A 26300-nucleotide genomic window follows, 5' to 3' on the forward strand; every position below is an offset into this window, starting at 1 on the left:
TTGCCATTCAATGACGGGGAAAATCGCTTATGGTTGTGTTAAAAATTCACTTCTTCACACTTCTTAATGTTACTAATCCTGTTTGACCATCAGACAAACAGAGAAAAGATTCATGTTTGAGTTTCACATTCAACTATAACCACTTCTGTAACCAGCTTTAACCCTCATGTTCCTTCTCTAATGCTGGTATTGAACTTCATTTTCCTTATTTGGCAACTGTTTGTCAAATTAATAATATAATAAATTCTTCTTTAGACCTTATTTGACATTGGATTTCTATCTTTGTCACATAATAACACAGACACACACAAAAATCTGTCATATTTAAAGATTTTAAGGTCTTTATTTGGGCGCGTCCACACAGTCGAGCACAGCTGTTGCAGCTGGCTAGCTGTGATATGTTTGGCTGCAGCGTTTAGCCTCACCACATCACTCAGCAAGCTGAAATACACAAGACAGGGGTGTTTACTAGCAACCACATACACAGTGTCATAGAGTTACTCATGACCACACTAGAGATCACATGAGAGGGCTGTGTGAGGTCATCTTCACCAGAGAATAGTATCCAGTCTCTTCTAAGATTAGTTCTTGTTATGAAGCCTGCCGGCTAATTTTAATAAATTCTTCCAAAGGTCATACAATTCTGCATCATACTGTAATATGAAATGTATTAAAAGTATTTAGTTTACCAACCTTGCCTCCTTGGTCGCGGGTGCGGACCCGGAGCTTGTTGACCTGCGATTCAGCCATATCTGCCCTCTCCTCTGCATCATCAAGCTCATGCTGGAGCTTCCTGTACTTAGACAAGTTGGTGTTCGCTTGCTCCTCCTGCAGAGACAACGTAACCAAGAACAATATTTAGTGTACAGTGAACTGAAGGGATGCTCAGGTTCTTAAGTTACTTATCCACTATATAAACCACTTTAGCACTCCAGCTGGGGTTAATGATGTGATTCAGATCGTCATTTATCACTAACAGCACACTAATAGTGAACAACTGATAGACTCACCGCTTCTTCAGCCTGTCTCTTGTAACTCTTCAGCTTGACCTGCAGCTTGTCGATGAGGTCCTGCAGACGGACAAGGTTCTTCTTGTCTTCCTCAGCCTGCACAAGCACCAAAGGGAACTCTTACCCTACTTTAAATTTAAAAAAAAAACAACATGCATTCATATTCCACACCCCAGCATGCTCTTTGTGCAGATAGTGGTGATTTACCTGGTAGGATAGTTCTTTGATTCTCCTCTCATACTTGCGTACTCCCTTCTGATACTCTTGGCTCTTCTTTTGCTCAGACTCCAGTTCATTCTCCAGTTCTTTGACCTACCAGTGAGATCCACAGATTACCAATTTTCTGACTACAATTTACAAGTGAAAACTCTAACAGTTACAAGGATTAGCCAATGAGACAGTGACTACATAAACATGGCTTTCAGCTCTTACCCTGGCCTCCAGCTTCTGAACCTGCTTCTTGCCACCCTTGAGGGCGATCTGCTCAGCCTCGTCCAGACGCATCTGCAGGTCCTTTATGGTCTGCTCCATGTTCTTCTTCATCCTCTCCAGATGGGCACTGGTGTCCTGCTCCTTCTTCAGCTCCTCTGCCATCATGGCCGCCTACAAATACGGAAAATCAGTGTTAAAGGGGGGCATTAAGTAATCTCTAGCTGAACTGGAATGGACACTGGCAACATTAACAGGCCTCTGGCAGAGATGGTTATTTAAAACATTAGGTAATCAGGACATCTATCAGATCCCCTGTAAATACATTATGAGTTATCTTGTTGTATGAATGTCTTACAGCTTGATGTTTTAAACTCTTGCACTTTATATTCAAGGTCAATTCAAGATCTTACATCAGTGATGGCCTTTTTGGCCTTCTCCTCTGCATTGCGGCACTCCTGAACAGCATCGTCAACCTCATTCGACAGCATGGACAGATCACTCTCCAACTTCTTCTTCTGGTTGATCAGCCCAGTGTTCTGGAGCAAGAAAATCAGTTTAAAGACTTCTTACAAGATTTAATGTCAGTTTATTTTGTTTTCAGTTCGGCCTCTTTCATTTTTAAAAGTACTAGCTAAGATTCCACGGAACTTAACATACCATATCAATAATTAGAGCACCTTAACTAGAGATTAATTAAGAGGATAGAAAAACTTTATTTTGCATAATATTTTCAGTTAACGACCACAAATACTAGCTAGCTTGGAAAACTAAATACCCTCTTCGTGCCCTTCTACTGAAAGTAAGGGACCATACTTTGATAAAGTAATTTACTTATTTGAAGTGACTTATTGATAAATGCAATGCAGGGTCGTTTTAAATGCTTCTTCCTACCTGAGAGTGCAACAGGTTGACTCTTTCGGTGGCCTCAAGCAGTTCATGTTCAGCTAGCTTGCGTGCGCGGTCGTTCTGCTCCAGCAGAGCCCTGAGCTCCTCCACCTCAGCAGCCAGCAGGTTGTTTCGGCGCTCAGTTACCGCTAACTGCTCCTTCAGCTCCTCATTCTGGTGAATAGTCTCATCCAACTCCAGCTGAATGTCCTGGAGTCATAGATCAAGTACAAGTAGTATATGTTGTTTAAGATAAAATTAGAAATGTATGTATTAATAAAAGTGACTCGTAGGGTGAGCTCACCGGTTGGCTGCTGAATGCACTCACCTTGATCTGAACCTGCAGGTTTCTCAGGAGTCTCTGGGACTCGGAGGCCTGCCTGTTGGCATGGTTCAGCTGCACCTCCATCTCATTCAGGTCGGCTTCCATCTTCTTCCTCAGGCGTACTGCCTCGTTGCGAGACTTAGACTCGGCATCCAAGGTTGCCTGCATGGACTCCAGGGTTCTCTGGTGGTTACGACTAGAAGATGGTGAAGGGGTAAATAGAAGGATTAGGAAGATACGGTGTATATGGAGGGGCTGATGGGGAAAGAATCTTAGGTCTTCTATAAAGTAGGATGAAATGACTAATCCATAAAACCCACCGAAGATTGTCAATTTCCTCATCCTTCTCTGCCAGCTTCCTGTCAATGTCAGCCTTGATCTGGTTAAGCTCCAGCTGGATTCTGAGAGTTTTGCTCTCTTCATGTTCCAGAGTGCCCTGAGAGAGACATACAATCCACTTAAGGCTTGACAATATTCACCTCAGTCAGGGATATCCCACAGACCACAAACAGGAGGAAGTGAGAGAGCAAACTGCAAATTGCTTACTTCAGCTTCCTCCAGTGCAGCTTGAATCTCACTTTTCTCCATGTCCAGAGCCTTCTTCATCTTCTCCAGCTCATGGATGGTCTTCACTCCCTGACTGATTTGATCAGACAGTTCAGCAATCTCCTCTGGGGTAGTAGAGATAGAAAAGTAATATATTTCTCACATAAGTCATAAAGTTTCTTTAATGCAACCTTCCAGCTGGGATTTAATGATGACAGCTTTACCTTGGAGGTTCTTGTTCTCCCTCTTGATGGTCTCCAGATGATCCAGGGTCTCCTCATAAGAGTTCTTCAGTTTGAAGAGCTCAGTGCTCAGGCCACGAGACTCTTTTTGAGAGGTCTCCAGCTCTGTCTGGCACTCTTCATACTTCTGTCTCCACTCAGCCAGTACCTGGAGGGCACAATGGGACTTATTTTTAGCTTTTAAATTACATGTCTTCCTCAGTGGATAAAGTAAAGTAACAATGGAGCCCAAGTTCCTAACTTCAAGAGATTCAAGAGCTGGGTATAGACATATTAGGGTTATATCCCTTAAGGGAAGCAAATGCAATCCTCTGTAGTAGTTGTCAGCAGGAAACACATTACTTTAAGATGTATGTCCAAGCTTCTCTTTGCCAGTACCTTGTCAAAGTTGCGTTGCTTCTTGTCGAGAGCAGCAGCTGCAGCATTGGAACGTTCTAGGTCGATGACCAGGTCCTCGATCTCTGTCTGGAGCCGATGTTTGGTCTTCTCCAGGGAGGAGCACTTGGCATTGGATGCCTCCACCGTCTCTTCAGCCTCCTGCAGACGTGTCACCAGCTTCTTCCTAATGAAAGGCAAACAGATTTGACTCTCACACCTTTAAATGATCATTCTGCAGCTTCTGATTCTGTCAAAACACAATTCACTCACTTGGCTTCCTCCAGCTCCTCAGTCCTCTGGATGGCGTCAGTTTCATACTTAGTCCTCCACTGAGCCACCTCAGCATTGGCCTTGGATAGAGCTCTCTGTAGGTCAGTCTTGGCCTCCTGCTCTTCATCATACTGCTCTCGCAGAAGATCACAGTCATGTCGAGATGACTGCAGTGCATGGGCCAGGGCGTTCTTAGCCTATAGAGACCAATCATGATGGTGGAGGGCCGTTAGCTAAACTGGAGGAACTCTGAATCTCTATTAGTTATCTACCAGCCTTGTAGATATTAACTATTGACTGATGAATTGATAGGTAGCTGACCTTATTCTCCTCCTCCAGTTGTTTCTTGAGTTCCTCGACATTCTGGCTGAAGGAGTTCTTGGCACGCTGGAGCTGAGAGACCGAGGCTTCTCGCTCCTCAAGCTTCCTGCCCAGCTCGGCTACACCGGGGGGCCAAAAGGTATCCGTGTTACTAACCAGTCTGTGAAATCTGTTTGTGAGATTTATGATAAAATAAAAGTTCTTTACCACTCTCAGCCTGAACACGGGCCCTTTGGGTGTTGGTTTCGTTGAGCTGCCTCTGGAGCTCGTCAACCTTGGCTTTAGCCTCATTCATTTGGTCTTCATACATTCGACACGTCTTCTCCAAAGTAGCCTGCAGACACATATTTGTTTTTTGAGGGATTAATCTAGTTTGGTCCCATTCTGCTTTAAATCTCTGTGTGTTTCTTGTTCATCTATCTACCTTGCCCTTGGAAAGCTGCTCCACAGTGGAGGCCAGATCGTCAGCCTCCATCTTGACCTCGCTCCTCTCCTTCTCCAGCTTCTGTTTGACTCGCTGCAGGCTGTCGATCTGCTCGCTCAGCTCTGCGACGCTGTCGGCGTGCTTCTTCCGCAAGGTTGCTGTCGTGGCCTCGTGGTGCAGCATGGCTTCATCCAGGTCTCGTCGCAGCTTCAGAAAATCTGTCTCTCTTTTCTTGTTAATCTCAATCTGGGCTGAGGTGGCCCCACCAGCTTCTTCTAGTCGCTCACTCAGCTCCTCCAGCTCACGAGCCACATCGCCACGCTGCTTCTCCACTTTGGCCCTACAAGCCCGGTCGGCCTCCAGCTCCTCCTCCAGCTCCTCTGTACGGGCCTGGAGGAAAATAAAGGTAAATTTTTATTTTGTCAAAATCATGTTTCATAACAGTTCTACTAGAGATTAAGAGACTAGTTTGCACCTGTAACTCCTTTATCTTCTTCTGGAGCTGATTGACCAAGGCTTGCTCATCTTCAATCCTTGTGCTCATCTCATTCATTTCAAAGTCTTTCCTGGTAGAAAATATTTAGTAATCATTGTTAATCATTACTTCTTAACACCCTCAAAGACAAGATGATGCTTTTTCTGATAATGATAACTCTCACTTTTTCAGCTTCTCTTCAAGTTGCTGTTTGTCGTTCTCCAGGTCCATAACAGACTCCAAGGAGAGTTTCAGATCTCCCTCCAGCTTACGTTTGACCCGTTCCAGGTCCAGACGCAGTTTTTTCTCTTGTTCCAGAGAGCCTTCCAGCTGATTCACATTTGGAGGGTAAAAAATGTTACATTTTACTGGATGTACTGTATATAACATGTTACTCCCTGTGGACTAAATTATATAACAATAACTAATTTTCATCTGCTTTTTAAAACGATAAAAACAACTCACATCATCTACTTGTTGCTCCAGCTTTGCCTTGGCTTTAGTCAGAGTGTTGACTTTGTCTTCCTCTGCCTGCAGGTCATCCAGAGTCTGCTGGTGAGCCTCCTGGAGAGCCTTCTTCTCCTTGGTCAACTTCAGAATGGTTTCATCTAAAGCTGACATTTCCTCAATCAGGTTCTTCACCTGCAAGGAATAAGTGGAAAAGAAATTTGACTCTTAGAAAATGAGAAATAAAAGACACATTTATTTTTCTTGTTCCCCCTCAGTCATGTACTGTAGTACAATCCACTAAATATTCTTTGGATCTTTTGGTGGCCTTTTAGCGCCCTCTGGAGGTAAGTCACTGCTTTCCTTTTCCACTCTCCTCACCTTGTTCTCAGTGGCATGTTTCTCCTTTTCCACTTTAGCCAGAGTGATCTCCAGATCATCAATGTCTTTCTTCAGCTCAGCACACTCATCCTCCAGCTTGCGCTTCTTTGCGAGCACATTAGCGCTCATCTCCTCCTCATCCTCCAGCCTCTCCATGATTTCTTTCACTTTGGCCTCCAGCTGGATCTTAGTTTTGATAAGCAGGTCACACCGGTCCTCAGCATCTGCCAGATTATCCTGCTCCTATGGGATAGAGGTCAAAAAGAGTAGTAGTGCTAAGTGCATTCACACACTACTCCAGTATCTGTTTATCTAAAAGCTGAATACTGTGCATCACTTACTGCCTGCAGCTGCAGAGAGAGGTCATTCTTCTCTTGGATGAGGCTGACCTGCCTCTCCTCCAGCTCTTTCCGCTTGACCTCAGATTTCTCCAGGGCCTCCTTCAGCTTGGCCAGTTCCTCCTTCAGAGAAGCCAGCTCTTTCTCAGTGGCAGCGCTCTTCAGTAGAGGCTTTATTTTGAAGAACAGCTTCATCCAGGGCCAGTGCTTCACGGCGTTGAAGGCCCGGATGTTCCACTGGATGATCATCAGAGCCTCCCTGAAAATGGGAATGAATGAAAGGAAGGGATAAGATGAGGATTTTCTTTACGCTAAAACTTTTCTTGGCAGGTTAAAAACAAATCTAAAATGACACATAGATCAGTGATTACCAACCAGGGTCACTTGTAACCCAGGGGTTACTACTGCTGTTGCCAGGGGTTTCATGGAAAGATTTTGGAATAGTCTAACTATTGAAAAAACTATGATTTCATTAAAAAAATTTGTATTCACATATGAGTGAGCTGGAAAACTTGAAGACCCTATAGTATGGTTGCATTTGAGCGAGCATGAAAACTAGTTAACAATCGAGCAGAGAGTTCTCAACATTTAAGCTAAAAGTAAGGCATACAGTAAGTGGTTCTAATAGATAGCAAAAAGTAATAAATAGTTAAAATACCTAAATATACCTGAAAGTATTATTACTGAAAGTAATAAGCAAATGGTTGAAACATCGAGCTTCTGCAAACTTGACCACACCAACCTAAACTTTGGCAGTTCAGTTGTATTAAAAATATTTTAAATATCCACAAATCACATTAAAATAACATTCAGTTTAAAATCAATTAAAATTGACATATTTGGATGAGTACTTGAGCTCATCTGATATTGCTGTGGGGGGAAAGTTTGAAAAACAGGTTGGGAATCACTGATGTAGACCACATGGCGCTTTACCACCAGAAGAAGGTAAGCTGAGAGCGAGTATATCAAGAGAAGAAGGTCAAAAAGATTTATCCTGGACCTCCCCATTTAGTCATTTAGTTACTTCTCCCTGGTGCTTGATTTTTGGCACTGATCCTGCAGCTATCCACTCCCATGCATCTAATCATACACCGAGAGATGCAACATGAAATCATACACCTAACGATGCTTTTGATGTTTCATGACTAGGACCAAACAGGGTTACTAGATTGATTTAGTCTCAGTAAGATGGCGTCTCTCAGCCCTAAATATGGCCCCACAGCAGATTGGTCAAGGACTTCCTGTCAGTGTTCGGGGGGTGAATCTGAGTGAGCGTGCACACACTGGAGTGACTGAAGGAGGGTGGGGGAGCTGATTGCATGTTTGACATGACTCCATGCCGGGTGCCTCTCAAAGGTGAGCGTCTGTGTTTATTTAGAAACTAAAACCCTCTGTCCAACGCCTGGCTTTAATCCTCTGTCACCCTCCAAATATTCCATCAATGCACTCACTTAGAAGTACAGGCGCCGCGGACAAAAGGGGCCAGGGGCCATTGGGCATCCAGGGAGGGGGCCGAGTGTTGTATTTTTAGGGAGGGCCCGAGCAGCTGCCACTTGACACATGTCGCCACCTGGCTCTGAGGACACCGTCAGCATTGTTTAATTTAGAGAGAGCGAATGGAGAGAATGGACGGAGACCTGTGAGAGTGGCGTGTGTGTGTGTGTGTGTGTGTGTGTGTGTGTGTGTGTGTTAGTGGGGCCCTTATTAACAGCAGGGCCACACACATGCCTGGTAACCATACAAGGGCAAGCACACGCCTCACACACGCCGATAACACTGCCCTTGCATGCCACGCATACTAGAGCGAGGGAGTGAACACTAAGGTATAGTGTATCACAAGCTGAAAGGCCCGATCGTATTGCTATTGAACCTGTTCATAGAAGCAACTGGTGTTGGAGGTCTTTCATTTTTTTTGTACTCATGTCTTCACCTTCCTGTGAGGTATACAGTTCAAATGCTTTCCTGTGCATATGAATACATTTTTTTTATCCCTTTGGGTTAATGAAAATGATTTTGGAGACAAAAGTAAACGTTATTATGGCCTTTTACCTCCTTTCCATCATCCTCAGCAGCTCCATCCTCATGATTTTGCCACGCGCGACTGCCTGGAGCAGTGTCAGGACTTTGGCCAAACGCTCGTCCCTCAGCTCCTCGAGGTGACCCAGCAGGCCAGCCTTGAAGAACACCTGCACGAAGAAAGGAAAGAGAGATTAAGTTGAGCGCTCAGCTTTTAAAAATAAAAATATATGACCCAAAATAAACAGAAATCATGGTAAGTGAGAATGGATCACATAAAGTTAAAAGATTTTTCAACTTTAGATTTTTTCATTTAAATAGATATCATCACGCTCTGCCTCCAATTTTTAGGGCATGCTGTCTGATTATTCTGGCATACACAGCCCTGCACAGTGCTGGAAGAAGTTTTCATACATAGCAATACCACAGTGAAAAAAAACACACGATTAGAAGTAAAAGTCTACATGAGTAAAAGTGCAGAAATACTATGACTTAAATGTACTATAAGTACTAAAAGCAACAGTATTATTTGTGCAGAAAATGGCCCCTGTGAGTTTTATGTTGTTATAATTTAGATATTGTTTTGATTATTAATACTGATTCATTGATTTGTGAACACCATTTTAATGTTGTAGTTTGTAAAAGATTGAGCTAATTTTAACTACTTTATATACTGCTGGGTAATTTAATCTGTAACAATGCATCATTATATATTTGGTGTTAATCTGCCAAGTAACTGGTAACGTGGAGTGTAAGTGTAACACAGCATAGAAGGAAAATAATCAAGTAAAGACCAAGTACCTTGAAATTAGACTTAAGTACAGTACTTGAGTAAATGACGTTGGTAAATGCACAGTCACATTCCACCACAGGCTCTGTATTACACACAAGCTGCTGCCTTCTACCTTTGTGTGTCCAAATTTGTACTGGTTGTGGTCAATATCGAGGGAGGCCAGCAGCTTCTCTGCAGCTTTCCTGCTGTCCACAAACTTATCATCTGGGATGGCATGTGGATTCAGGATGCGATAGCTGCATGTATGAAAAGCGCATTTCAGGACTGATTATCAGTGAGACTGAATGTCAATCCCATGACATCCCAAACGTGAGTGTAGCCCTTTCTGTGTGTCTTGTTTGTCTTACCGCTGTTTGAACTCAGCGTAGAGGATGCGGTTGGGAAAGCCCTTTCTGCAGATCCTGATGCCCTCTAGCACACCGTTGCAGCGCAGCTGGTGCAGCACCAAGAAGGGATCCATGATCCCTGCACGGAACGGGTTTCAAACATTAGCCAAGTTCCAATCACTTGGCCCCTGTTGATATGTGATGTTTGTGCTGTGTGTTACCTGGAGTCTTGGTCTCATTGGGGATGATGCAGCGAACAAAGTGGGGCTGGGTGCTGCGAAGGTTGGTCATCAGCTTGTTCAGATTTTCCTGGAGTAAAGGAGAAATACTGCAAATTAGGTTAATTGAGTCAATAAAAATTCCTTGACTATTCTACTATTAAAACATAATTTATTGCAATAAATTACAACAGAACCTTTATGTAAAACTTTTTATTCTGCAGGACTTTGCGTTCCTCACGTGAAATCTTTGATGTAATGGAGAGAGGAGCCAGCACAGACTTAAAGTGATGTTCATGTGATCATTGCCCTAAACATCACTGCAAGTCTTAACTGCCTCCATCCCAGCTGCCCAGAGACGCCCACAATTTCTCACATCATCTGAAACATTGTTGTTTGGATTCACTTCTGTCTACATTCACCGGCATCAGTAATGGACAATTTTACTCTGTGTTGTCAGTCTCACCTTGTGAAGCTGAGACACAGTCTGGAAAGAGGCTGCCTTCTTCCTCTTTTCCTTGATGCCAGGCTTTGGTTCGGAGACTGCGAGGTAAGTAGCAGAGTGATTCATTTGACGGATTACTTTGAGTTACGGTGGACTACATGCTATAGTCAGAATCCTGCTTATTGTACCTGTGACTGAGCTGACATAGTTCTCATACAGAGAAGCTAGTAGCTTGTTGGAAGACTTTTGGAAAACTGCCACCACTGTCTCATTTAGTGGGTCTTTGTTTTTGTCCAGCCAGCCAATGATGTTATATGGTACCTGGGAAACACAGCAGGGACATCACAATTATCGAATTCTGTATGAAACAATCATTGTTGTAGAACTGTCTCAGTGCTTTAGGAAGTAAAACACTTACCACTCCAGCATAGTGGACCAGCTCAAAATGGGTCTCGTACTTGCGTTTCTTGTCCGGCCGTGGCTTTTGGAAATTAGGTGACTTGCCAATATGATTATCATACAGCTTGGCTTTAAAGCTGGTGTCTGTGGCCTTCGGGAACATGCATTCCTCCTCAAGGATGGACATGATGCCCAGTGGCTGAAGGAAGAACAGTGTGTTAATCTAATACGCCTCTATGAAACTTTACCATCATTAAACTTTGCCTTTTACGAATACAATACTTTGTTTACCTTTTCGATGAGATCAATGCAAGCTTGTAGGTCCAACCCGAAGTCGATGAAGGTCCATTCGATGCCCTCACGTTTGTACTCCTCCTGCTCCAGGATGAACATGTGGTGGTTGAAAAACTGTTGCAGTTTCTCATTTGTGAAGTTGATGCACAGCTGCTCGAAGCTATTGAGCTGCAATGAAAGAGGAACAGGTGTTCAGAGGAAGCATGAACAGCATGAGAAACATGCGATTCATCCTGCAGCACTGCCAATTCACCACCATGAGAAAGAGGGTGAGATACAGAGATCCTGTTGATTTCAAACCAAAATGCGACCATGCAACCAGAAAACCAGTTTGATCTTAATAGTTTTTAATAAAGACAACTTTAATATCTGTATTGACATGAAAAATGTAAGTCAGATAGATAAACTTACTTCAAAGATCTCAAATCCAGCGATGTCCAGGACTCCTATGAAGTACTGGCGAGGCAGGGAGGTGTAAAGGGTCCGATTGATGCGTCCCACAAGCCATTTGAACATGCGGTCATACGTGGCTTTGGCCAGAGCACCGACGGCATAGTTAACCTACAGCACCCAGGCAAAAACACACACACCCACACACAGACAGGAGGAATACAGCTGTCATTCACACGGATAGCCTCTGTTGCTTAGATACCAGCTTCTAGTGTGTGTGGAGTGGCGAGTGTATTGATCGACTGAGGCTTAAGAAGCTGTCCCTCATCAGCATACTAGTGAGGCTTAACACGCTGATTTTTTTACTACAGCGTAACGCAGCTTTCATGCTACAGTTCTGCTTTTACTTATATCATGAAAAAAAACAGTATGTCACGTTACAAAGTCTGAAATAATGAAGCAAAAACACAGACAGCAGACAAAACATCTCCTCACCTGTTCGACGTTTTGTCCCTTCACCACATACTCGTTCCCCACCTTCACCCTTGGGTGGAGGAGGCCCTTGATGAGGTCAGCTGAACTGACTCCCATCAAGTACGAGGCCTTGTCTGCACCTGGCCACCAGACAGCACAAAAATGAAACAAAAGAAAGAGTGAATCACAAACAAGCTTTTAAATCTGTAGTTGCTTCTGTGCCAGAGATCACATTACTGGTTCTTACTTTCAGTGCCGTCGGTCTCTGCCTGCTCCTCACGCGGCTTTTGCTTGAACTTCATGTTGCCAAAGTGCATGATGGCTCCAACTATTTTATAGCAGCCGTACTTCTCATCGGGCAGGAAGCCGAGGATGTCCATGGCACGCTGCAGAGAGGCAAAGAAGACGTTATCTCACATCTTGACCCTCTCAGTGTTCTTTACTCAGATGCAGCTGAATGTCCCTCCGTATGGGACAGATAAAAGTTCTTACATCAGTGGCCATCAGCTCCTGTCCGTCATCCATGTTCTCCACGGTGGTGACGCCCTGCGAGCAGAAGTGGAAGTCATATGGGTTGGAGGACACCAGCAGCATGTCTGGAACAAAGAGTTAACAGGTCGTGTCACAGTCCTGCCCTAGTGCGGAATATTATATCCAAAGCAGCCGGCATGACAGACCTAACAGCTCTGGTTTCTTATGCGACATGATCTGGTAGTAGATGTGGTAGCTCCTCTCACTGGGCTGCTGAAATATCACTCTGGATTTTTCCAGAAGATCTGAAGGACAGGCAGAGGTTTGACATGTTCATATTAGACATGAAACAAAGTGAGAAATGCATGGTGTTCAAAGACAGCGTGTGAACATTAACTCACATATATCAATATCAGCTGAGGCCAGTTTGCCAGTGGGTCCAAAGTGGATCCTGATGAACTTGCCCTGTGGGAAATTGATCAAAACATTTATGAGATGCAAGAAAAAAATACCATAATAGTAGGAATATTAAATGTCTATACAATATACAATTTTCCGGATACTCACAAAACGGGATGAGTTGTCATTCCTTATCGTTTTGGCATTACCGAATGCCTCCATGGCGGGGTTCGCCTCAATGATCTGGTCCTCCAGAGTCCCCTGGAAGAGGAAATGATAAGTAAAATGTAAAGATGCCCAATCACATTATTTTTACAATCAACAATTTATTTTAAATCACTGTTAATCACGAGCTAGCTGCATTCATTTTTTTTCTGCAGCTTAAACTCACCCCTGTTTTAGTGGCAGGACCTTGCTGCAAAAGAAGTAGGTGAGAAGCCTGTGAGTGTGACATTATGTCAAGTGTGATTGAAAAATGTTTTCACAACCAAAGGGGAACACCATGACCAACTGGAAAATTAGAAACTGGTTGTTAAAGCTGTGGTAAAAACCAATGGCCACCTTGTTTTATATGATGAAGTGTGGTGAACGGAGGGGAGAAAAAGGGTGGAAAAAGGAGCATCAAACAACATAGAAAAGTCAAAAAGCAAAAATCAAAGCAAAGGGAAAGATCATGGAAAAAATTTGGAGCCAAAAAAAAAAAAGAAAAAAGAAATGACATGGAAAGGGGAAAAAAATAAAAAATCAATGAGGAAGCAAAGTAGAGCGGCTGGAAATGGCTACACAACAAATGAGGGTAAAGACTCAGACATGAATGTAATCAGTTCTCACATTCACCACTTTGACAGTGAGGAAAATGTATGGACACAGTTTAAAGGGAATACACTGAAGGATTCCTGGGACCAAAAAGATGAAGTAAATAAAAATAAAATACAGCAAAAAGGCTATAAAAAGGGGGTGGAAAACAAAAATATGGGTTGCCACATCAGCCTTACTCCTTTTTTGGCAGTTGTTTCCCCAAGAGCTGCCACAATGGCAAAATACTGAATGACACGTTTCGTGTTGACAGTTTTGCCAGCACCGGATTCTCCGCTATAGGAGTGTGAAAAATAACAAAGTGTACATACAACAGGTAGAGAAAAAATGTTCACAAAACTGGTAAAAGGTAGTGTAAATCAAAGTCATTACACTGCAGGTTACAAAACAAAAAGAAAAAAGGAAAAAAAAAGTGAGGGACAGATTTCAGCCAGAGCCAAAAACTTTTAAGAAAAAAAAAATCAAATCATTTAAGTGGCTGTATGTAGAGAGTCTACATGTTATATGGCTGCTCACACAGTTACAAACTGTCTGTTTCTTCTCTAATTTGTGACTTGAAACAGGACCAAAAAAAGATATCAATTTCAAGCAGCTGATACTCACGTGATGAGCATAGACTGGTTCTCCCGATCTGATGAGGAGAAAATAAGTATATGTGTTTATATTTGATATATGTATCGGTGTTTATATGCTTGTGTGCTCTGTATGTTTTAGCATTTTAGTGTAGGAAAACACTCACTGCGCAGCATGTCATTGTAGGCATTGTCTGCTATGGAGTAGATGTGAGGCGGCACCTCAGAGCGGCGTTTGCCTTTGTAAACAGCGACCACAGGGGCCGTGTAGACAGGCAGCCACTTGTACGGATTCACTGTCACACAGAAGAGCCCGGAGTAGGTCTGAGGAAACGAGAGGACACGACACAAGATTGACGCACCGTGATACATCGCATAAAACCAGAACTACCAATCTTGGTACCAACAGGCTGACATTGCTCAAGATCAGAGTTTAACTCTGTCATTTAATCTGGGTAATTATGCCCTTTGGGGAACATGGAAACATGGCGGAGGGGAAGTACCATCAGCCCATAATGGGATACTCACATAGATCATCCAGGCAGAGTAGCGCCTGCGCAGGTTGTACAGCACGGAGGCCTCGTTGAGGTGTGTCAGCATGGCCATGTCTTCGATCATGTCATACTTAGGAGGATTCATCTGCTGGATGTCATCATCCTTCACTGTCAGAGTCTAAAGTAACAAACACAGGCAGACATGAGGAGGGGCTCTTGGGACTGCGCTGTACATACTGTATACGTCCAAGTGTCCGTAGTTTAGGTTTTTCTTTCATTACTGCGTAACAATACGAATAAAGAAAATAAAAATTTGCTGGTGGATGGATGATCGCTTACCTTCCCATCTTTGGTCTCAACAACGACCTTGCCGCCGTGGAGCTCCTTGATCTCGATCTCAATGTACGCCTCTTTTTCATCAGGGATCCAGGCTCGCTTCTTACCTAACAGTACAGCAGGGAGTGTTCATTTAGTGTGTGTTGTGTGTGTGTGTGTGTGTGTGTGTGTATGTCTGTGTTTGTGTGTGTGTGTGTGTGTGTGTGTGTGTGTGTGTTGGGGGGGGCCTCACCAAAATCCAACAAGTTTGCAGAGAATATAATAGAAACTGAAGAATAAAATCATCCCAAAGTTAAAGTATTACACAAAAAAGCCAATGTGGTTAAAAAAAAAGTTGATATCTTTTATTATTTCTTATTGTAGTAATAATAATAATCATTTTTGCCATTTTTGATAACAAGTTTACAATGAAATAATAGAAAATTGTGACAATTCAATCAATCCAACAGCCAATCCAGAACAATTATCTTGAATAACATGATATTACTTTGACATATTTTGCCTAGTTTCAAGACTGTAATTTCTCTCTTAAAAGCACTGCGACAACATGAAACCTCAACGAAGAATCATTGTCTGACACCACCTGCTGTATTTTAACCTTATTCAACATGTGATACAAACTTAAGATTGCATCCAAAACTATATTTAATGATGATGTGAATATTTTAAATGTGATTCGCCCTATAAGGTTCCGTTTCTTTGAGGTGTCCTTATTAGGCCTACCGTCAAAAGCGACGGTGTGCGTCGCCAGCAGCTCCAGTTCAGATTTGCGCAAAAAAGGTGCAGCCTCCCCGAACTCCTGCATGTCAAAGCGCGACATGGTGGCAACTCCTCGCCGGCCCCCAAAACCGGACGCACCAGAGAGACAGATGAGTTGTGGAATTCCTTTGGTAAGAAAACAAAGCTTTGTGTTAGTCGGTGGGTCTTAATGTGCTTACGCCGTTTTTGTTACTTCAGCCTCCCGTTATTGATGAAAACATTACGTGGCCACGAAAGCGCCGCTCGTGCGTAAAGAGCGCAAATCCACTATCAGCAAATGAGAACAAAAATATAGAAACGTGGAGCGCGTTCACTGACACGTGCCAGCCAAGGTAAACAGCAGGACTGCCCTCGTGAGAATGAAATTAAGACTCTTCAAGACGTTTTGAAGGGCACCCGGAGCCGTGCGTAAAATGCGTAATGGTCAACCTACCAAACAAAGGCAAAAAGTTGTCCACTGACCTCAGGACGACCACAACGAAATAACAGCTTGGTGAGATGTGCCCTCCTTTATACTGTGTTCCTCAAGGTCACGGTCAGTGGACATTTGTCCCTCATTAGCATATGCCACCTCCTCCGACGCCTATTGGTGCTGAGCGCCTGTCTCAATTGACACAAAAGGAAAGCTACGTTTTTGTCATTGCGCTAAACCCAAGCCGGCTATTTTTGTATCCCAGTTATTTTATGCACTGTACACACTACGAGGGAGTGGGAGAGAGTTGCATTAGGAGCATCCCTGTCGGGGGGAATTTTTTCACTCCGAACATTTTGAAGGGCAGTGCATCATTGCCTCTCCAAGGACAGTCCACACCTAGCAACAAAAACCTGCGCATTCAACGGGACATTCGCAGGGAAACCAGTAAATCATATGCACAGAAAATGTACAGAACAAAGTTAAAGCCAGTACTCCCAAGTACATATCTAGAAATGGGTTGCTGTTTTTATCCACCCTCGGCCTCCTGATAAACACGGATGAACTCATCCCACTTTAGGTGACTTTGATGCTCATGAACTCATGTTGTCCCCTAAGTAACAGCCCTGCAGCTTTTGTGTTGTTAAGTGCCAGCGAGGATGTTTGCTATTGTGTGTGGCCACAGAGGATGCAACCTTAGAAGAGATTATTTCAGGCGCTGTGTGGCATTAAACATGGTACTATAAATACACAACTTTATATTAATAGCGAGAAACATGGCTCCTACCAGAAAAATAAAGTGCCTCATATGAATTTAAAACAAATAAACAAGAGTACTTTTAGTTTTTCAGATTGTTTCTTCATAGCCATAGCCAGAGACCTCCACAGCTTTTATGCCTTGGGCCTTGGATGAAAATGTTAAGTGTACTGGTAACCGTCCACTGATAGCACAGTGTGTTTATCGTCATACGTAGCTGTTGTAATTTTGTGTATCCAGTAATTCTGGCATAAGCACTGCGTCTCTCACACTCTGGCTCCACCAGATCTGACCTTCAGAGCAAGGGGAGAGGTTGGTGCCTGGTATGAGAGCAGGGTGACAGTGCAGCACGGGGGGAGGGAAAGGGGACCACAGTTTCTCAGAATAGACAAAGCCAGAGTCCAGCATTCCTGATAGGGAGATTGACTGTTAACTCTTGGCCGTGCCGAATTCTGCAATAGCCATGTAGATAAGCTGAAGAAGGCCTTCTGCAGCCATTGTAGACACTGTAGCATTCACAAACCCTAGGCAGCGATAGGCCTACCTGAAATATGATAAAAAAGGGTTTGCTCTCTTTCCTCTCCACACACACACACAAACACGCACACAGAAACAAGAAAAAGATGGGGCAGCCATCTTTGTTGACACCGCTATCTGTTCCCGTGGTAGACTAAGAGGTGTTGCCATGATGGCTCAAACTTTCTTGGGCATCAGTTAGATAGAGTGGGCCTGAGCTATTCTGGGACAAGGGGCTCTTCAGAGGCAGAGGCTGGTTTATGTACTATGTCACTTGGTGCACCATTTGAAAAGCTGGCATGCTGATAACACATGAGGAGGAGATGAATCCCAAAGTCCCCAGAGCCGCTGGCTTTAAATAAGTCCACATACTGCGGCACGTAAACACACACACACACACACACACACACACACAAACATATTGAAGTGCATGCAGTGCTAGCGTCGTCCCCCAGCACATCTCTCTGCACTACTATACTGCAGCCCACTGCAACAGCTGACTTCTCAGAGCAACAGCTCTCCTTACGTCCCCAGTGATCCTCAAAATCATTTAGACCCTAATGTCGCAAGGCTCATTAATGCTCACGTTTGGGTTATTGGACGCTTGTGCAGCTTTGAATTACCTCCCCATTTGAAATGACCAAACTGATGTCCAGATGTAGGCCTCGGCCCTGAAATGTTGGTGCCGAGTCCTCAGTCCATTCTTGGGGATTGGCCAACTGCCTGTTTGGTGATGTGCAAGCGAGGAGCCGACATTTTGGGCATCAAGACTTGATCTGGGGGTCGGTCACAGTTGTTTTAGATCATCATGCACTGAATGCCAGCAGGCTTAGGCAGCGAGATGAAGAGAGATTGGGCATTATGACTGCAGTCATTCTCAGCCGTGTTTAATTGCACACGACACAGTCACATCTCTCTCCATGTTCGGTTTCTGCACAGGTGGGACCGTTCATCAGAAACAATGCTGCCAAAGGAGGTATACAAAATCTATCTTTCTCAATCTACCTTTCTCTCTCGTTCTCACTCTCACTCTCTGCATATATATAAATCTATATTCTGTATATCTATATACCAAAACTCTCAGAGAAGCCAAATCTGTGCATTCTGTTCATATATCTTTATATATATATATGTATATATATATATATATTTCATAAAATCTTTAAGAAATGTGACTATAACTGTATAGTTTGTGTTTTGTGCACTTTGTGTCCTTGTTTTTATATATTATCTTGTTGGTCTCTCTTATTCCTTCTTTTCCCTCTCTTCCTTCTCCAAGCAGTTCGCAACTGCTGTTTTGAAAGGCGCGACCTAAATAACGTTTGCCTGCTTGCTCGACAGAACAAATATTGAGGTCCCTATCTTGCTCTATAGCAGTAACCTAAAAATGGGCGGTGAAGCAGTGTTTCATTTTGGATCAAAGCATTCAGCGCTGGTGGGTATTTCTGTAATCGCCTCGTGCCTGCCCACAATACCTTGCAGCAACTGTGTGGGCTCAGGTCTTAGCCATCGGTTCATCAGAGTGGAGACGGGCAGACGCGTGGCATAAACACACTCTAAAGCCCCAATTACTCTTCCACACCCACTCCGCCCCCTGGCATCCACCCATACGCAGGCAACAATAACACACGGCAGACTTAATCAGTCTTTTAGGGAGCCTTTTGGGGGTTTGATACCTCAGCTATTAGCCTCTGGCTCCAGACAATACCCTGTCTCTCATTGTGCTAAGTTGTGGTCTGGGTCAGTGGGCCCGGCCTGCCCGGCCAGCCCTGCCCTCAGTATGTATGGCAGCCCTCAGCTGTCTTTCTATTTCAGGAGCATGGAGGCATACCTCGGCCCAGCTGGGGCATCAGAGACAATGGGCATGCTGCCTTATCCAAACACAGGCTCGCAGACAATCTGACGCACTCCAGGATCCCAGTGAGAGCCCTGCTGCAGCCCCCTCCTGCCCAATAAAGCAGAAGCAAAGGGTTAACAAGGCTGCACAGACACTTAGACACATCACTCAGGAGCTCGAAAGCTTCCTTTAAACACACTATGATGAACAATCCGGAGCAAGGAGAGATTAATTTGTTGTGTGGTTTGTAATGATGGACATGAATGTAGTGGTACGGAAACCATCTACTCTACCTTTTTCATATGGAGAATACAGTTGGGCGGCTTTTTAAACTGACACAGACGTTTCTCTTTGTGGATAAAGTCACCATGACGAAACACAAATCGATTGACTTTCAAGGGGGGAAAAAAAAAACATGAAGACATTTCTGAAAACCAAACTCATCTTATTCATACCGATGGATGTTCCCTGCATGGTGATTGCTGACTAGATCTTGCCGTTTATCTGCCTCATTTTATACACCCACACCACCGATGTCAGACACATTTCTACCACAGTTAAAACGATAAATGTTTGCCATGTGGGTTTTTGCTAAAAGCCACATCCATACTGCTCAGTTCACACAAAGATACTCCTCCATGTTTTTAATCTCTTGTATTTAGGTTCCAATGAAATCACTGTTTCTAAACAGCGGGCCATGACTTCAGTTGCTCTGCTTGACTTTAAATAGACTTGGAAGGGAAGCCTGTCTAGCTGCCTGGAAAGACCTTCAGTTAGTGACCTACAGCATCTCACTGTCAGGGTAGGCATAGCTTCATCTAATTTACTGTCAGGCCTGTTGGGGGTCTGTTGAAGATGTCCAAGGGATGCAGGTGGCAGTGCTCGGCCTCTTACCATAACTGCTGTTTAGACAGAGCCGCTGTCACAATGAGAGGCATTTCAGCAAGCCGCATGGCAGCTCTTTCACAGTTTACACGGGCTCCAAGCCCTTGTATATTTCCTTTATACACACGTGCAAATGCATTCATGCGTAAACCAAAGTGCACCTCTCCCACAGAAGACAACATTACCTGTCGCCCATGGCAACTGCTCAAAAAGAAAGAGAGAGAGAGAGAGAGAGAGACGCAGCCAACAGTTGACAAATGTGTTACACCATCAACTTGTGAGTTCACTTAGTTCACTTGGTTGCCAGGCAGAATCCAAGCAAACTGACACAGATCACTCAGGAGAAAAATCATCTTAGGCAGGGAGACCGACTCCCTGAACAAACACACTTGAACAGAGACCGGAGGAGACGTGTGGATGTCAATTTATGGCTTACGGGAGTGTCAACTTATCATAAACGAGATCATTTGTATGTGAGATTTTAGAATTCATATTTGGGATGTTTGACGCAGAGTGTCTCCACTGGGACGGTGAACTGTGGGTATTTATTGTGTAGTTTTGTTGGCAGTGTGACATCACCTCGTCACCTGGAGTCCTGCACCCTCACATTAAGGACCACAGTGTAAATGTCGGACTTTATGGTGTCATCCTTGACATTGATGTCATTGTGTGTGATTGACTATAATGTTCTACTTCTCATTTTGTTAAATAAAATAAGCAAACCAAACCAAAATTGTGGTACTGTGTACATTCCAGTGAACCGGTAAGGCTTACAAAAAGAAAACAGTGAAGGAAAAAAAAAAAATCTTTTAGATTCACAATAACATAATCACAGAAATTGGATCTACATGTTGTGTTTCTTTCATCTGAATGAGAGCTCAGATTTAGCGTCCTGGCCTCTACTGATGCTCCTGCCCTTCCCAGTCATAACATAAGTAACAATCCTGTATTCAAGTTTCTTTTGGTCCGTGTATGCATCATAGAGGGTTCATTTACACGTCACACATTTTAGCAACTGTCAAGTCAGTGATTTGTTGCTTGGCTCTAGTTTTTTCAGCCAGCAGAGGGTATCAGCCTCAGTCCCACCTACGTATAGCCTCCTACCGAGGGCTGTGAGAGATCCTGCCAACATTTAACAGCCAGTCGGAGCTATGGGGGTCCCCAGGATGTCGAGCAGCAAGAAGCTGGAGCAGGAGCAGGTGAAGAGAGCCCTGAGGGGAAGCCCTGTGCTCCTGTCTCACTCTCTGGGACGGAACAGAAAGATCAGCTTGACATTCATAGAAGTGCTACTTCCCGGCAGCAGGCCAGACACTTGAACAGCTGGCCCCATGTGTGTTTGTCTCAGTTCCACCTCTTCTCTCACACTGCTCTTAGTGCACAATAGGACAGTGTGTTAGCAGTCTGTTGTCATCTCCTAACTGGCAGTACCAGAATAGTGTGAACATGGAGTCTCAGAAGGAGTCTTCCTACCCGTGGTTGATACAAAAACAGAAGTGAAAGAATCTGAACCAGCAGAATTTGTGTCAAGATGCAAATTCTACTGTGAGAGTGTTACAGGTAATTGTTTATTATTACTGCATGTTAGTTAAAGGAGGATTAAAAATATGCAGCAAAACTTGCACTTTTGGTGGAAGCTTTTGTGATTATGAGCAATGCTGCCCTCTACCGCCACAGAGCTTTAATCACATGTCCCCATTTTCGCAGAAATGCATTAACCATGGCTGCCTTTGAAATGGCATTCTAAATGAATGTTTGTTTTCATACATTTAGTCATACTGCGGTAGGTGCATTGTGGTATTCTGAAACAGAAGGATCTCAATGAACATAAGGAATTTAAAAACTCTAAGTTTTAAAAAGGAGAAATGTAAATCAAATGTTCTTGTTTTGGAAGAGGAGAAGTTGACTATGACTTAAAACTATGAGTTAATGGTTTAAAAGCCAACACTATAATATTATTTGATCAACCTTTTGGTTCTCTATGAAACACTCTAAAGCAGTATCCCCTGGAAAGATTTCACATATACTTTTTTTATTCTTTCATGTCAAAAGAGAACGGTAAGTGGTGTTTTGATGATCCATCTCTCCAGGTGTGATTTACTGTGGAGATGGAGAGTCAACCAAGAGGAGTTATTTTACCAGCAGGAACCCAGACCAGGAGGCAGCATCGTGTACAGAAGAAAGGAAATTGTCAAATGTAGAAAGTCATCAGTGCGAGATTAGATCTTTCTTAGGTTATATGAATAACACTCCTTTTTTGGCCTTAGTTGTTCATGTAGCAGTTTTTTTCTCAATGCCCAGAAGGTCTAGTAACATAGTTATGTGATGTTTGTTCAACTGAATGTTAATGGTCTTGTTTCCAGCTTTACGTGGAGGGGAAGATGTGCTTTACTGTAACATAGCAATATTGTGGCCTGATGTCAACGCACTGAGCTCATGATCATTGGTGTACGCCTCATGAAATGGATGCTCGAACGTGATCTCATAAGTATGTGACCTTTGACCCCCAAATAAGACTTCAACAAGACCAAGGGTCTGTTCAAAAAGAGGAGGTCTGAGGCTAATTCTTGGTAGGTTTTATTCCAGCCTTCCATTAGTCTACCAAAAAAAATACCGTGTAGCTGTGTCCCTTGCACTTTTAAAAGGAAGAATGAAGAAAAATGAAAAAGTGTCTCCAATGCCAATGATGTCTGCTGATATTCTGTCATTTCAAGTGATTTCTTGAAAAGATTTTCAAAAGTCTCCTCAACAATAAGATCGCACATATGTGACTTGAATGGTGTAATTTACAGAGGAATGTTTTAAAGTTTACGACAGTGTTCAGTTTCATACCACACATAACACATAAAAAAAAGAATAATAATCAGTTTCTAAATTTTATTTGAGATGGGTGATGGTTGTGTTAAGAGTGATATTAGGCTGGGTGAAAGACATGTAGTGCTGTATCCAGGTAATAGGAAAAAAATATAAAATCACCATCAATATCTTTTTCAAGTTCTGTTTACATCATCCAAGAGGGCTGTTATTCAACTTTTTGAGTTTTATGACAATATATTTAAGTCAATGAAAATGGACTGGTAACAATGAAAAAACCCACTGCAATGACACAAGCAAAGCCTTGTTTAAAGAATAAGAAGATCCTTTAAAGAAACTTTGACTTATATCTGCAATATATATATTTTTCCAATAATCCACTGAAAAGCAATACAATTCAAGTAATAAAAAAAATATATAGATTTTATAATTAGATGTTACCATAGTTAGGGGGTAAACCGTATCAAGAGGTTTGACTTGGTTCAAGTCAGGGCTCTGGCTGGGCCACTTGAAGACATTCACAGAGTTGTCCCTAAGCCACTCCAGTGTTGTCTTGGCCGTGTGCTTAGGGTCATTGTCCTGTTGGGAGGTGAACCTTCGGCCCAGTGTGATGTCCTGAGCACTCTGGATCAGGTTTTCATAGAGGATATCTCTGTACTTTGTTCTGTGCAGCTTTCCCTCCACCCTGACCAGTCTCCCTTTGGCTGCTGCTGAAAAACACCCCCACAGCATGATGCTGCCACCAACACGCTTCACTGCTGGGATGGTAGTGGGCAGGTGAAGAGTGGTGCCTGGTTTTCTCCAGAAATGACACTTGGAATTTAGGCCAAACAGTTCAACCTTGGTTTTATCAGACCAGAGAGTCTTGTTTCTCATAGTCAGAGTCCTTTAGGTGCTTTTTATCTTCTTTTTTTTTTTTACAAACTCCAATGTGTTTTCACTGGGGAGAGGCTGCCATCTGGCCACTCTGCCATAAAGCCCAGAGTGGGGTGCAGCACTGATGGTTGTCCTTCTAGAAATGTCTCCCATCTCCAAACAGTATCTCTGGAGCTCAGCCAGACTGACTATCTTGGTCTTGCTCACCTCTCTTACCAAGGCCCTTCTCCCGCAATTACTCAGTTTGGCCTGGTGGTCAGCTCTAGAAAGAGTCCTGGTTGATCCAAACTACTTCCACTGAAGAATTATGGATGCCACTGTGCTCTTTGGAACCTTCAATGCAGCAGAAATCTTTCTGTAGCCTTCCCCAGATCTGTGCCTCAACACAATGCTGTCTCTGAGCTCTGCAGGCGGTTCCTTCCACCTCATGGCTTGGTTTTTACCCTGATATGCATTGTCAGCTGTAAGACATTATATAAACAGGTGTGTGTGTGTGTGCCTTTCCAAATCACGTCCAATCAGTTGAATTTACCACAGGTGGACTTAAATCAAGGTGTAGAAACATCTCAAGGATGATCAAGAAAAAATGGGAGGAACCTGAGCTAAATTTCAAGTGTCGTAGCAAAGGGTCTGAATACTTAGTGTCTTACTGTTTCTTGCTTTGTCTTGATGTAGATTAACTTTGAACACACTTGACAGTGAATACGTGAAAATCTTCGAAGAAAAATATGTTCACAAACACAGAAACATGCATTCTCCTGGATGACATTTTGCAGTGCTGCACCTTCACCAGCAGAGGGAGCCATGCCACCATATTCCACCAGTAACCTCACAGTTTTGAGTCTGTTCACATGTGGTCAGCTCAGCCTGAGAGGAAGCACAAACGGAAACTTCTGAGTGTCCTGCACCTTGCAAGCATCTGGTTGTACCGAATGGTAATCCATCAGGAGCGGGAACAACAGCTACATTTACAAAATAAAACTTCTAAAAGGACTAATTAATATCATAAAGTCAGTGTCGGGCTCATATAAACCCGACTACACTTGTCTGGTTGTGTTCCAATAGAACACAACTCATAGAATAAAGGTCATTACACCTAACAGTCATTAACATGGTGTTTCTCAATGACAGGAAGGGGCTATCTCATAGGAAGTGGAAGTAGGAGCGTCCCTCTCTCTGTCACACACACACACTCTCCCCCGACGGTCTGTCCATCCTGTAGCTTGTGAGCAGTGTGAGCCAGGAACACCCCCTCTCTGCAGGGCTACGGCTGCCTGCTAGTATTTTGGTAATCGTCATCCTCCCTGACCTGCTGGCCCGATCCTGGCGCCAGGAGTCTCCACGCCTCCCCTCCACCTCCCTGAGCCGACTACCCCCAACCCCATGGATAATTCAGACCAGCTGTTGCAAGGTGCCTTGCCTACTCCCGCCCACTATATACTTACACTTGCCTCTTCTACAGCCTTGAATTTGTCCCCTTGTGGGCTTTTTTGGAGGCCTCTGTCTTTGCATGGGGTCTGACTGTTGCATAAAATAAAGGCAAGTCAAGCGCAGGCTGGTTCTGGCTCTGCAACAAATCAGCATTTTGTCTGGATTTGATGTTGCAATATGGAAACACACATTTGGTGTTTCACAGTGGTAAGGAGTCAAACGCTGATATTTGATTTCCTGTTCCTTTACCAGTGTCACTGACCTGAATTTCTCTCATTCCTCCAACTGTTCGCTCTTAATGAAATGGAATGTGTGTCACTGTGAAATGAGAGCCGTGGACAGAACTGAGTTTTGTTGCAATATGCCTCTGCAAGACCCATCTCTTCATTGGAGTCACATGAAGAGCATGTGTGTCCTCGATGATCAAGTGATTCTGTGAGGGGGTTGAGAGTTACTGCCAAGGAATGTTTGAAGAGAAGAACGAGAAAGAAAAAGACCTCGATTTGCTACAGATCATTTCCCTCCTGTGTTCAATTTGTGTAGCAGGAAAGGAGCTTTTTCAATGTAGTTGTGTGCTTCTTTTTTTGTATACTTGAGTGTTTTTGGCATTTGGGGGCTCTGTGTAAAGTAAGGTGCCTCTCTGTCTATACTCTAACCACAGCAGGACTTTGGACTCAGATGGAGGGGAACCCCACGCTTTTGATCCCCACTCCACAACCCCCAGCACTGCTGAGTAACAGCCCACGAGTGAACTATGTACATATGTGTGTGTGTGTGTGTGTGTGTGTGTGTGTGTGTGTGTGTGTGTGTGTGTGACAGAGGTTTGGATTGTTTTTTTCCACAGTGGTGGTGGTGGTGGTAGTGGTGCGGTTGCCTCATAGAACAGCAGTAGATGGTTGTCAGACAGAGGCCCGATAGAGGGGGGCGGGGGACTGGTACAAAGAGCTGTTCTGGTGGAACTATGGAGGAAAATAGTTCATGCTGCATTGGGATTTCCTGCCTTTGCCCTGGCTAGCTCCCCCTCCCCTCTCTCCCCTGTCTACCAGCTCTGTTCTTGACGCCCTTCAACAGTATGGAAACTGCTTGGACAATATTTCAG

At 43.7% G+C, this 26300-nt stretch overlaps 1 protein-coding gene across 2 annotated transcripts; it reads right to left on the bottom strand.

Annotated features, from left to right (window-relative positions):
• Positions 1-323: 323 nt before the first annotated feature.
• On the bottom strand, positions 324-16065 carry myh7ba (myosin, heavy chain 7B, cardiac muscle, beta a). Of its 2 annotated transcripts, XM_040159102.1 has the most exons (43): positions 15641-16065; positions 14921-15024; positions 14616-14759; positions 14255-14411; positions 14119-14146; positions 13695-13791; positions 13091-13114; positions 12868-12960; positions 12702-12765; positions 12507-12605; positions 12322-12425; positions 12077-12215; positions 11851-11969; positions 11377-11526; positions 10963-11133; positions 10691-10870; positions 10461-10593; positions 10294-10370; positions 9831-9918; positions 9631-9748; positions 9396-9519; positions 8524-8660; positions 6478-6733; positions 6137-6379; positions 5774-5950; positions 5493-5638; positions 5309-5399; positions 4834-5223; positions 4617-4743; positions 4410-4528; positions 4089-4285; positions 3819-4002; positions 3423-3588; positions 3199-3323; positions 2973-3088; positions 2656-2848; positions 2334-2537; positions 1853-1978; positions 1443-1613; positions 1218-1322; positions 1011-1106; positions 694-828; positions 324-441 (listed from the first exon to the last, which is right to left on the bottom strand). In XM_040159102.1, exons 1-43 carry the CDS (start codon positions 15735-15737, stop codon positions 430-432), a joined length of 5826 nt encoding a protein of 1941 aa, XP_040015036.1. In that variant the 5' UTR covers positions 15738-16065; the 3' UTR covers positions 324-429. The 2 variants fall into 2 exon arrangements, with proteins under 2 accessions (XP_040015036.1, XP_040015035.1); XM_040159101.1 differs by lacking the exons at positions 13695-13791; positions 14255-14411; positions 14616-14759; positions 14921-15024; positions 15641-16065 and having other exon boundaries at positions 14119-14142.
• Positions 16066-26300: the final 10235 nt, after the last annotated feature.

Source organism: Xiphias gladius, chromosome 21 (genome assembly GCF_016859285.1).
Source record: "Xiphias gladius isolate SHS-SW01 ecotype Sanya breed wild chromosome 21, ASM1685928v1, whole genome shotgun sequence".
Taxonomy (NCBI): domain Eukaryota; kingdom Metazoa; phylum Chordata; class Actinopteri; order Istiophoriformes; family Xiphiidae; genus Xiphias; species Xiphias gladius.

Excerpts from the sequence above, each read along its gene's own strand:
- myh7ba (XM_040159102.1), bottom strand. The coding sequence starts at position 15,737 with ATGTCGCGCTTTGACATGCAGGAGTTCGGGGAGGCTGCACCTTTTTTG. Across the intron at positions 14,760-14,920 it reads TTGAGACCAAAGATGGGAAG|ACTCTGACAGTGAAGGATGA; the intron begins GTAAGCGATCAT and ends TTGTTACTTTAG. Across the intron at positions 12,961-13,090 it reads GTCCTGCCACTAAAACAGGG|GGGACTCTGGAGGACCAGAT; the intron begins GTGAGTTTAAGC and ends TTCCTCTTCCAG.